The sequence below is a fragment of the Neophocaena asiaeorientalis genome, unplaced genomic scaffold (assembly GCF_003031525.2).
Source record: "Neophocaena asiaeorientalis asiaeorientalis breed wild unplaced genomic scaffold, Neophocaena_asiaeorientalis_V1.1 scaffold79, whole genome shotgun sequence".
Lineage (NCBI taxonomy): Eukaryota > Metazoa > Chordata > Mammalia > Artiodactyla > Phocoenidae > Neophocaena > Neophocaena asiaeorientalis.
The window spans coordinates 9,277,118-9,287,859 of NW_020175402.1; the positions used below are offsets into that span (position 1 = coordinate 9,277,118).

General features: G+C 52.2%; 1 protein-coding gene across 1 annotated transcript in view; it reads left to right on the top strand.

Moving 5' to 3' along the window:
- LCK (LCK proto-oncogene, Src family tyrosine kinase) overlaps positions 1 to 10,394 on the top strand; it is a 19,568-nt gene extending 9,174 nt beyond the window's left edge. The window contains exons 2-13 of the mRNA XM_024766710.1: positions 2,182 to 2,291; positions 2,589 to 2,670; positions 2,860 to 2,950; positions 3,197 to 3,295; positions 3,447 to 3,547; positions 3,684 to 3,836; positions 4,102 to 4,254; positions 4,396 to 4,575; positions 6,765 to 6,841; positions 6,933 to 7,086; positions 7,168 to 7,299; positions 9,739 to 10,394. Of these exons, the coding sequence (XP_024622478.1) occupies positions 2,187 to 2,291; positions 2,589 to 2,670; positions 2,860 to 2,950; positions 3,197 to 3,295; positions 3,447 to 3,547; positions 3,684 to 3,836; positions 4,102 to 4,254; positions 4,396 to 4,575; positions 6,765 to 6,841; positions 6,933 to 7,086; positions 7,168 to 7,299; positions 9,739 to 9,941 (1,530 nt within the window). The 5' untranslated portion in view covers positions 2,182 to 2,186 and the 3' untranslated portion in view covers positions 9,942 to 10,394. The remainder of the gene's footprint in view (positions 1 to 2,181; positions 2,292 to 2,588; positions 2,671 to 2,859; positions 2,951 to 3,196; positions 3,296 to 3,446; positions 3,548 to 3,683; positions 3,837 to 4,101; positions 4,255 to 4,395; positions 4,576 to 6,764; positions 6,842 to 6,932; positions 7,087 to 7,167; positions 7,300 to 9,738) is intronic.
- Positions 10,395 to 10,742: the final 348 nt, after the last annotated feature.

The following is a 10,742-nucleotide window of genomic DNA, read 5'->3' on the forward strand; positions in this document are numbered from 1 at the left end:
AAAAAAAAAAAAGAAACATGAGCTTAAAGCCAAGAGGATTATTTACCAGTCCCATTCTCCCACCCTCCAAGGCAGGGGTTGGTAGGGCAGAATGTGCACTGGTATAAGTCTTTCTCAGCTCTAAATCAGGCCAAAATTCATCTAAGCTTATGCGAAAGGGATGACAACCCCCAGTTGACAGAAAAGGCAACGTGAGGCTGGGGAAGAATGATTTCAGCAAAGAGACACAGTAAGTTATCAGAACCAGAATTTGAACATAACTCCGGCACCTATCCTTGAATCTTTTTTTTCTTTCTTTAATTAAGATATAATTAACATAGGTCCTTAAGTCTTTTTTTTTTTAATTAATTAATTTATTTTTGGCTGCGTTGGGTCCTCGTTGCTGCGCGCGGGCTTTCTTCAGTTTTGGCGAGCAGGGGCTACTCTTCGTTGTGGTGCGCGGGCTTCTCATGGCGGTGGCTTCTCTTGTTGCAGAGCACGGGCTCTAGGCACGCGGGCTTCAGTAGTTGTGGCTCACGGGCTCTAAAGCACAGGCTCAGTAGTTGTGGCACACGGGGCTTAGTTGCTCCACGGCATGTGGGATCTTCACGGAAAAAAGTTTCCACTGCTAAAGCAGGGTTCAAACTCTTGTCCCCTGCATTGGCAGGTGGATTCTTAACCACTGAGCAACCAGGGAAGCCCCAGATCTTAAGTCTTGCTAACCAAAAAACCACCACTGGTCCCCATTTCTACTTGGTCCCAGCATGTATTAGCAACTCTAGCTTTATTCTGCCCCAAACAATTGTGTGAGTTTAAGCAGGCCTTTCTGGTCCTCTGTTTGCTCATCTAAAATCAGAGGTTAGACCTGGTGGTTTCTAAGACCTCTGTAGATGGGAGAATCTGTGCATCAACCCTCCACATACCAGTCAACATTTATTAACAAGAATAGTTCCGGGTGCTGGGACATTCAGGCAAATAAAATACAGCTTCTGCTCTTGATGAATCCCCCATCTCATCAAGGGGGTAGGAGAGGCAGGGGGACTGACACATAAATTAGCGTAATCATGGCACTCAGTGCCTAAGTTGATGATTGTGGTCTAAGTGGAATGCTGTAGGAGCAAAGAGCTTTGGGCATTGGGAAGGCTTCACAGAGAAGGTGATATCTGAGTTGAGGCTTGAAGGTTGAGTTAGAGTTCAACAGATGGGCAAAAGCATTCCAAGGCAGGTGAACCACATAAACAAAGGCACGTTGTAAGAAAAGAGCGAGAACTTTTTGGGAAGACTAGCTCAGAGCACAGGCTGTGTGAGTGTGTGTGTGTGTGTGTGTGTGTGTGTGTGTGTGTGTGTGTGTCTAGCAGAATAGACTGAGGAGGTGGACTTGATTCCGATAGTAAAGGTTCTTGAATGCACAGTAAATTCAATTAAACTTTACCTGAGCAGTCCTGAGGAGCAGCCCTAGGGGAGGAGGTGCTGCAGGGATTCCCAGGAGCTTCAGAGTGAGGTCCCGCCGCATTCTGCTTCAGGCAGAACAGCTCCACTTTTACCTGCTTGAGCTATGAGGTTCGGCTTGATTTCATCTGACAAAAAGTTTCCATTGCTAAAGCAAGCAAACGAGTAAAAGGTATGGCCAAGAGGGCCGCTGGAGTGTTTTCTGCTGGGGAGAAGCAGAAAGAAGCCTCTGAAGGAGACTTCGTGTGTGGGGGCGTTTGGGGGAGCAGAAGCCTGATGGCTGACATTCGGGAGAAAGGGTCTCATATTCAGCTTCCTCGTCTGGAAAGGGGAATTGTAATTAGGAGGCGGGGCGCACACACCCCTCTGGTAGGGGAGGATCAAAACTTAGGTCTTCCCTAGGGCTTGGGGAAGTGTATGTGATCTCTAGTAGGTAGTCCCCCAACTTGGGGGATGGGCAGAGAGAGCGGGAGTGGGGAGAGGCAGGAAGTGGGCAACTAGACTAACAAAGGTGCCTGTGGCGGTTTGCCCAGCCCAGGTGGGAGGGTGGGGCCTAGGCCTCAGAAGGAGGGCATGTGTGACTTTACTGGGAGCTAGGACCCCATTTCAGCTTTTCTGTGGCTTATGAATGGGGGCTCTGGGGCTGCCAATCTCGGGTCCTTCTGGAAGTTCCCAGGGCTAGGCCTTAGCATGTCTGATGTTGCAGGGGTAGATCTTGGGGGAGCCCTTTCAGCCCCCTCTCCATTCCCCCAGGGACCATGGGCTGTAGCTGCAGCTCAAACCCTGAAGATGACTGGATGGAAAACATCGATGTGTGTGAGAACTGCCATTACCCCATAGTTCCACTGGAGGGCAAGGCCATGGTAAGAGGCAAGACAGCGGGCTTGGTGTGGGAGTCGGGTGGGTGTACGACCCGGAGAAGAGAAACGGACCACCACTATAGATCCTTGAGATAACAGCGAGCCCTCTCCCCTGCAGCAGAAAGGAAAAGAACCCCGGAGAATGAAAGGGGTTCTCATAAGGTCACACAGCAAGTGGTTGGCAAATTCAGTGATAAGACCCAGCCAAGCTGAAGTGAAGGAGAGCAGGGCAGTGGGGAGGCAAGCCAGGGTCTGACCCAGCCCCCAGCTTTCTGACTCCACTTATACCCCACCCCACAGCTGTCCACCTGGAATGGCTCTGAAGTGCGGGATCCACTGGTCACCTACGAGGGCTCCAACCCCCCAGCTTCTCCACTGCAAGGTGACTTCAACCAGCAGGGCCTGGAAGAGAAGTCCTGTGGATCCTTGGCTGTCAGCCTCCATCTCCTCACCTACTCACCACCTGTCCTTCCTCCTTCCCCCTCAGTGTTGTCAGCTACCATGTAACTCCTGAAGTCGCTCTCCCAGCCTATTCCAGACAGGTTCTCCCTGACTCCCCCTGTCTTTACAGACAACCTGGTTATCGCCCTGCACAGCTATGAGCCTTCTCACGATGGAGATCTGGGCTTCGAGAAGGGTGAACAGCTACGTATCCTGGAGCAGTGAGTGTCCCCTTCACCCCATCCATCCTTGCCCTGCGGTAGAGTGTGAGGGAGTGGGGATCTCCGGTACTGCAGCCCCCCTGCGGTCCCTGATCTGGCTTGCAGTGGGTGCCCTTAAGACAAAATGGGAGGCTTCGGAGTGTTGAGCTGAAGGGTGGGGTGGCATGGCCTAACTGGGGGCTCCGAGGGGGGGTTCCAGCCAAGTCCAAGGCTGAGCAGAGCGTGCTAACCGCCGCTGTCGCGCAGGAACGGCGAGTGGTGGAAGGCGCAGTCCGTGACCACGGGCCAGGAAGGTTACATCCCCTTCAACTTTGTGGCCAGAGCGAACAGCCTGGAGCCCGAACCGTGAGTGGGGACTCATCGTGCGGGATGGCTGGGCGTAGATCCAGGGACCTCGGAGCAAAGGAGAGATGCTAGGGGTGGTGTGAATGCTGGAGGGTGATGGAGGAAGAACGGACCAACAGACGAAAGAAGCCCTCGCTTCTGCCTTGCTCAGCTGGTTCTTCAAGACCCTGACCCGCAAGGACGCGGAGAGGCAGCTCCTGGCGCCCGGGAACACGCACGGCTCCTTCCTGATCCTAGAGAGACAGCGAGCAGAGGTCCTGGCGCGAGGAGCCCGCGGGGTTGGTGTGGGATGGGTGTGTGTGTGTGTGTTTGTGGCGCGTCGGCGGAGGTGCGATTCGCTGGAGGCCACCGCCCCCCTCTTTTGCGCTCCTTCACCCTTTCTTTTTTTCAGGATCATTTTCACTGTCCGTCCGGGACTTCGACCAGACCCAGGGAGAAGTGGTGAAACATTACAAGATCCGTAACCTGGACAAAGGCGGCTTCTACATCTCCCCCCGCATCACTTTTCCTGGCTTGCATGAGCTGGTCCGCCATTACATGAGTGAGCACGGCAGGGTTAGGGTTAGCACCTGTGCCCTGTCAGCCTGCCTCCCCCAGTGCCTCTCGGGGTACCCTCCATCCATCTCTCAGTATGCTCCTTCATTCCCCCCGCGGTGGGTGAGGTGCGGTACCTTGGAGCCCCAGGGATCAGGTGACAGCTCCACACATCTCCCCTGCCAGTCCATTTCCCCAGGTGGGGACTGGGTGGGCCCCAACCCCCAGTCCCGCCTTATTCACAGCCTTACCCTCCTCCCTTGTCCTCACAGATTCTTCGGACGGGCTGTGCACGAGGTTGAGCCGCCCCTGCCAGACCCAGAAGCCCCAGAAGCCCTGGTGGGAGGATGAGTGGGAGGTTCCCAGGGAGACGCTGAAGCTGGTGGAGCGGCTGGGGGCTGGCCAGTTCGGAGAGGTGTGGATGGGTAAGTGAGGCCCTCCAGGACTGCGGGGAGGGGAGGCATCTAAGGTCGTGAGAGTCCCACGACAGTGCCCTGTTTCGGGGCAGCTGCCTGGCTCTGGGGGCATGGGCTCCGAGTGATTCCCCCAACCCCTCCCTGCCCCAGGGTACTACAACGGGCACACGAAGGTGGCAGTGAAGAGCCTGAAGCAGGGCAGCATGTCTCCCGATGCCTTCCTGGCCGAGGCCAACCTCATGAAGCAGCTGCAACACCAGCGGCTGGTCCGGCTCTACGCGGTGGTCACCCAGGAGCCCATCTACATCATCACGGAATACATGGAGAATGGTGAGCGCCGCCTCCGTGCGCGGCCGCTGGGGGGCACTGCCGTCTCCTCTGCCCCTGCTGGAGGGCGGAGGAGATAGGCCTGGCTCAGCGCTGAGGTTTTTTAGAGGAATTTTCCTGAGCCCCCAAAGACTCACTTCCAGGAGCGACTATAGGGCGTGTGGAGAAGAGGGTGTGTTGTTCGAGCCCCGTCTGGGAGCCCAGCTTGAGGTGGCAGGCTCTGGAAGAGCATTCACCCCCACCCCCCACCCCCCTTCTTCTCTGACCTGCAGTCAGTCCTGTTTGCCTTCTTCAAACCCCACCTTGATCTAAGGATGCTTGATCTCAGGAGATGAGTAGGTCCCTAGCCCCATCTCTCTCCCTTCTGCCCCTGAGCCTTGGGAGTGCTCCAAAGCCCTCTTTTTCAGTTCTGGGTGAGCCCCTCCCCCTCCCTCAGTCCACTGTCGGACAGATTGAGAGCTCCAGGAAGGTAAATAGGAATTTCTAGGCCCAGCTTTGGGCCAAGTCCCTGTGCCACCTCTGATGCTCAGTCCCTCCAAGAATAACAGCAGAAATCTAAACAGGCTTATCCAGAAATAAGAGTAGTCATTAAGGGCTCTAGAGTCTGACTGCCTGGGTTAGAATCCTGGCTTCAGGACTGTGTGGCCTTGGGCTTGGTCACTTCACTTCCCTCTGCCATGGTTTCCTCATCTGTAAAATGGTGATAATAATGCAATAGCAACTTTCTTACAGGGCCTTTTTTTTTAAAATTTATTTTTGGCTGTGTTGGGTCGTTGTTGCTGCTCGCAGGCTTTCGCTAGTTGAGGCGAGCGGGGGCTACTCTTCATTGTGGCGCATGGGCTTCTCATTGCAGTGGCTTCTCTTGTGGCGGAGCATGGGCTCTAGGCGCGCGGGCTTCAGTAGCTGTGGCACACGGGCTTAGTTGCTTCGCGGCATGTGGGATCTTCCCAGACCAGGGCTCGAATCCGTGTCCCCTGCATTGGCAGGCGGATTCTTAACCACAGGGAAGTCCCCTTATAGGGTTTTTGTGAGGATGAAAGTTAATGCATATAGAGCAGTTAAAACAGGGCCTACCATATAGTAACAGCTTAGTAAGTTTGTTGTTATCTGGCTCTGATTCTTTGGGAGTATAAGATCTGTCCCTCTTTCAGGAAGGGAAAAAAGCTGTTAATTGGCTAATGGATTCTGGAAATGGCAAATAGCGGACCACCTTCAATTGGTAGTTGCTTGGAGTTCTGTGTTGAGAAGGATTGTGAGGTTCATTGGAAGTGAGTACCGGGAATGATTAGCAAGATCTGCCATGGATACAATGAAGGAATGGCAGTTTATGTCCACATATTTGCTGCCTCTGGGTGAGGTCTTTGCCTTCAGTGACTAATTCAGCACTCATAGTGGAGACACTCAAGTTGTTGTCATCTTCACATAGGGTTTTAGTCTCTTGAGAAGGACCAGCGGTCACTAGCTCTGTTCCAGCCACTCCCATCCCTGGTCTTCTCCGAGTTACCCTCTGCTACCCTCTGAGGTCTCTCAGTCCTCCAGGATACCTCTTTCCAGATTCCATTTACTACATTCAGCATACATCTATTGCTGCTTACTGTGGGCTGGGAACATTGATTGATTGCTGCTATGAGTTACGCACACTAGGAAAACCAGAGTTTGTGCCATAGGAAAGTTCCAGTATACCATGGAGAAGGAAGATGATCATGTAATTTATTATACTTGGTAGATCTAGAGAGGCTTTCTAGAGGAATAGTCTAGCTGGGCCATGAACAAAAAGAATTTTTAGCATGAGACATGGGACAAAGAGACTTTGGGGTGAGAACCCAGGGGTCTATGTGGAAAATCTCACAATTGTCTAGGGTGGGTGGAGTAAAAGAGGCAGGAGTGGAAGGAAGAGAAGAAACTACAGATGTGGACCATGCAGGGCTTTGGATGACTCGCTGAAGAGTTTGGGCTCCACCCCATTGGTGACAAGAAGCTTGCAGACCCCTCCAAGTAGCCCCCTAGTCCCCGGGAAAAGGGCATCACTCATCCCGGGCATCCTCACTCTGAACACACACTCCTCCTTTTTCAGCTTTTACTCTTCCTTTCCACACATCAGACACTGCTTCTAGACTCCCAGTTAGGGGAGAAGGGTCTGAGGGCTTTCCCCTGGGGCAACTTGGGTCAGCAACTCTTGCTTCTGCCCACAGGGAGCCTGGTGGATTTTCTCAAGACCTCCACAGGCATCAAGCTGACCATCAACAAACTCTTGGACATGGCAGCCCAAGTAAGGAGACTGGGGAGGGGATGGGCATGGGCACAGGGCAGTGGGATAAGGATGTCGGGTCCAGGGCTGCTGACCTGTACCTGGCCTGCAGATTGCAGAGGGCATGGCATTCATTGAAGAGCGGAATTATATCCACCGTGACTTGAGGGCCGCCAACATCCTGGTGTCTGATACCCTGAGCTGCAAGATCGCAGACTTTGGCCTAGCACGCCTCATTGAGGACAATGAGTACACAGCCAGGGAGGGTAGGTACGGGACATGAGGGAAGTCTGCGGCCTGCAGGGGCTGGCCAAGCAGACCCAGGTGACCGCACTTCCTCCCTCCAGGGGCCAAGTTTCCCATTAAGTGGACAGCACCAGAAGCCATTAACTATGGGACATTCACCATCAAGTCAGACGTGTGGTCTTTCGGGATCCTGCTGACGGAGATTGTCACTCATGGCCGCATCCCTTACCCAGGTCAGGGTCAAGGGCAGGAGCTGAAAGGGTGATGGGGAAGGGCAGCAAATTCATGTCTTTCCACTTACTTCTTCCCAGGCTAAGAATCTGAAACTCTCTAGCTGCTTCTCCTCCATCATCTCAGGGGTAGCACTCCTACATCCCCGATTAGGTGCACATCTCCCAGGCCTGGCTTCCATCTCTGTCTCTGGATGTCTCTTCCCTCAACAATCCCAGCTCTTTTCTTTAGTTCTAACACTGGCAGCCTAATATGTAGAAGAGGATCTGGCCTGCGAGGTAAGAGGCCTGCTTCTTATTACCAGGTCTGCCACTGATGCTTTCTGTTTGGCTTTGATCAGATCATTCCTTTTTTCTCCAGTTGTAAAACGTGAGGTTAGAACAGTACCTGACCCATACGAAGCACTCAGGAGTGTTAGGTTTTATTATTAATCACTATGGGCAAGTGACTTGGGCAGGTGACTTTACCTCTCTGAGCCTCAGTTTCATGATATGAGAAACAAGATTATTTGTGAAAGAGCTTGACTCATAGTAGGTGTTCACTAAACACTGACTTCCCGTCCCTCTGAAGCCTTCCATGTAGAGTGAGAGAGACGTGTAAACAGCTAATTCCCACCCTCTCCCATTCCTCCTTCTATCTCCTGGACAGTCCTTTACCCCTGAATTCAGCCAAGACAGGAATGAAATTTTTTTTGGAAGGAACTTGCTAGGAAACTCTGGGGAAAGGAAATAGGATACAAAGGCAGGGTAAGGAGGTCATGGAGCACAGTGGCCAGACTTGCAGAAGCTTCCTACATCCCCATCAGTGTGCACGGTACTTTGCTCCTGGGAAGGTAAAGACACCTTAGAATCAGGTTAGGGTATGCAGGCCTTCCCTGCCCTGGACTTGCCCCATCACAGAGTCCAGTGGCAGCGCCGGGGCTAGAAACACACTCGTTGTCCTGCCAAGAGTTCACAGTGCTCCCTTAGAGAATTTTTCTATTAGAAGAATAAAGGCAGTGAAAGCATGATGATAAATGGCAACTGACACATGGCTTCAGGGTCAGGGAAACTATGGGGAGTAATGGGGACCTGGGTGAACTTAAATCTTCTCTAGCGGATGGCTCCTATTAAGACATGGGGGCCCAAAAAACAGATCTTTGTTTTTTCAAGAGAAGCCAAAACTTGGAGTTTTAGGAAAATGTTCCCATTTCCAAATATTGGTGATGATTCACATTGTTTAAAAATGCCAAAAGGGGAGACATCCCCGGTGGTCCAGCAGTTAAGATTCCATGCTCCCAATGCAGGGGGCACGGGTTCGATCCCTGGTTGGGGAACTAAGATCCCGCATGCCAAAAAAAGAAAAAAATATATATATACACACACACAATAACAACAAAAAAAAAACACTATAAGGGACCAAGCCAAAGTAGGGCTGTGGGCTGTATTTAGGCTGGGTGTAGCCAATAGGTTTGTACCCTTGTTCCCTGGCCTATGTCCTTCAGTGTCCTGATTTTGAAATCTGAGTGACACATAGCTAGAGGTCCCCCAGGGGAAAGGCCTGGGGAAGAGAGGTCTCTATTGACTAGGGTCCAGTCTGAAGCTTTGTAGGAGTAAAACTTCTGTTTTGCTAGGACCCTCTAGGGGTTAGGCTCTGGGGACTGCCTGTCACAGTCTCTTCTCAGGAGAATGAAGGAGAAACCAGAGGCCATACAGGTAATTTAGAAACAGGGAGCTATATTTCTGCTGCGACCATGCAGTTCTCCAGAGCAGCTCCTCTTGGGGGTCTACATGCAAAGAGCCTACTATGGGGGCCAGGATCAGCACCAAGGGAAGGAAGTGGCCCAAAAATGATTTCATCTGGATCATGGAGGGGCCTAGTGAATCTTCTCTGCCCCATGCAGGGTCTGCCTTGCTGGGGTCCAGGGTCCATCTGGATTCCTGATGCAGCATCTCATGTGCCTGTTCTAAAAGCTGGAGAAGCCTCCCCATTGTCCTGGCTGTGGTCCCCCATCCTGCCCTGGGCCCTGACCACTCCATCCTTCCCTACCAAATAATCATCATTACAGGTACTCTTTATGCTGCATCTCCTCTTCCAGGCAGCATTCTCAATGCTATATATACACTTTCTCTTTCAATCCTGATAACACCTCTATGAGGTAGGAGCTACTGTTATCCCATTTTCCAGATGAGGAAACTGAGGCTTAGAGAGGTGCCGTGGCTCACCCAAAGTCTCACAGCCACATGTGTGCATTATTGAGTGTTTAAGCCACAGCAGACACTACAAGTGGCACGACTGACATTTAGCAATTACCGCGAGTATAGCTTTACCATTGATGAAGACCAAGATCCCTTTGGATTGGTGCTCATACTATACCAGTTGTCAAATATCTTGACCATCACCCCTGCCTGTGGGCTTCCAAAGCCTGGAGCCTTGATGTCAGTTCTCCCATCAACCTCTAGGGATGACCAATCCTGAGGTGATTCAGAACCTGGAGCAAGGCTACCGCATGGTACGACCTGACAACTGTCCAGATGAGTTGTACCAACTTATGATGCTGTGCTGGAAGGAGCTCCCGGAGGACCGGCCCACCTTTGACTACCTGCGCAGTGTGCTGGAGGACTTCTTCACAGCCACAGAGGGCCAGTACCAGCCGCAGCCCTGAGGAGCCTAGCTGGCTGGGGCTTGGAGCCCTCCCCCTGCCTAGCCAACCCGGCTTGGGGAGATGCAGTTCCTGTGTTACACCCATGTGGCCTATGCACATATGGACTCTGCATGTGAATCCCGCCCACGTGCGACACATACACTTCTCGTGTCCTGTACCTGGGTTCTGTAGTTGGGTGGGCTCTGCACATGTGTCTTGTACATGTGTGGCCTGTGCATATATGTCTTGGACACTCATCCAAGTTGTCCCTTTCTGGGCCCGCCCACTTCTGAGACCACCAAAGAAAGGAGAGAGGCCTGTGATTGACACCAGCTTCTCTCCACCCCCTTTTCCTTTCCCCTGGTCATCAAGAAGCTCCTTGAGGGCCGGGACCTTATCTAATACCTCTGTGCGCTCCTCTTTGGTGCCTGGCACCCATAAGGAGCTCAATAAATGTCTCTTGGTGAAGATTGCACATCTTTCTGCTCCCCACTCCAATCTCCTTTTCCTTGGGAGTGGGGAGTGAGCGTTCAGAAGATGGAAACTGGGGCACCCTGAATTGGGGTGAAAGACGGGGTGAAGGGATGTCTGAACTTTTTCCAGCCCTGCTGATGTTGGGGGCCAAGAAGAGGTCCCTATACTTTGCTGTATGGGTTCTTTGAACCCCTTCAAACCCCCACCCCAAAAGGATTATGGGCAACCCCTACCCAGAACCTCCTAGAGAGTAGCTGTGTCCCAAGACACTCCCCCCTCCCATTATATAAATGCAACAGCATTTTTGAGAGCTACTGATTCAAGGACTATATTTGACCTTAGATATGT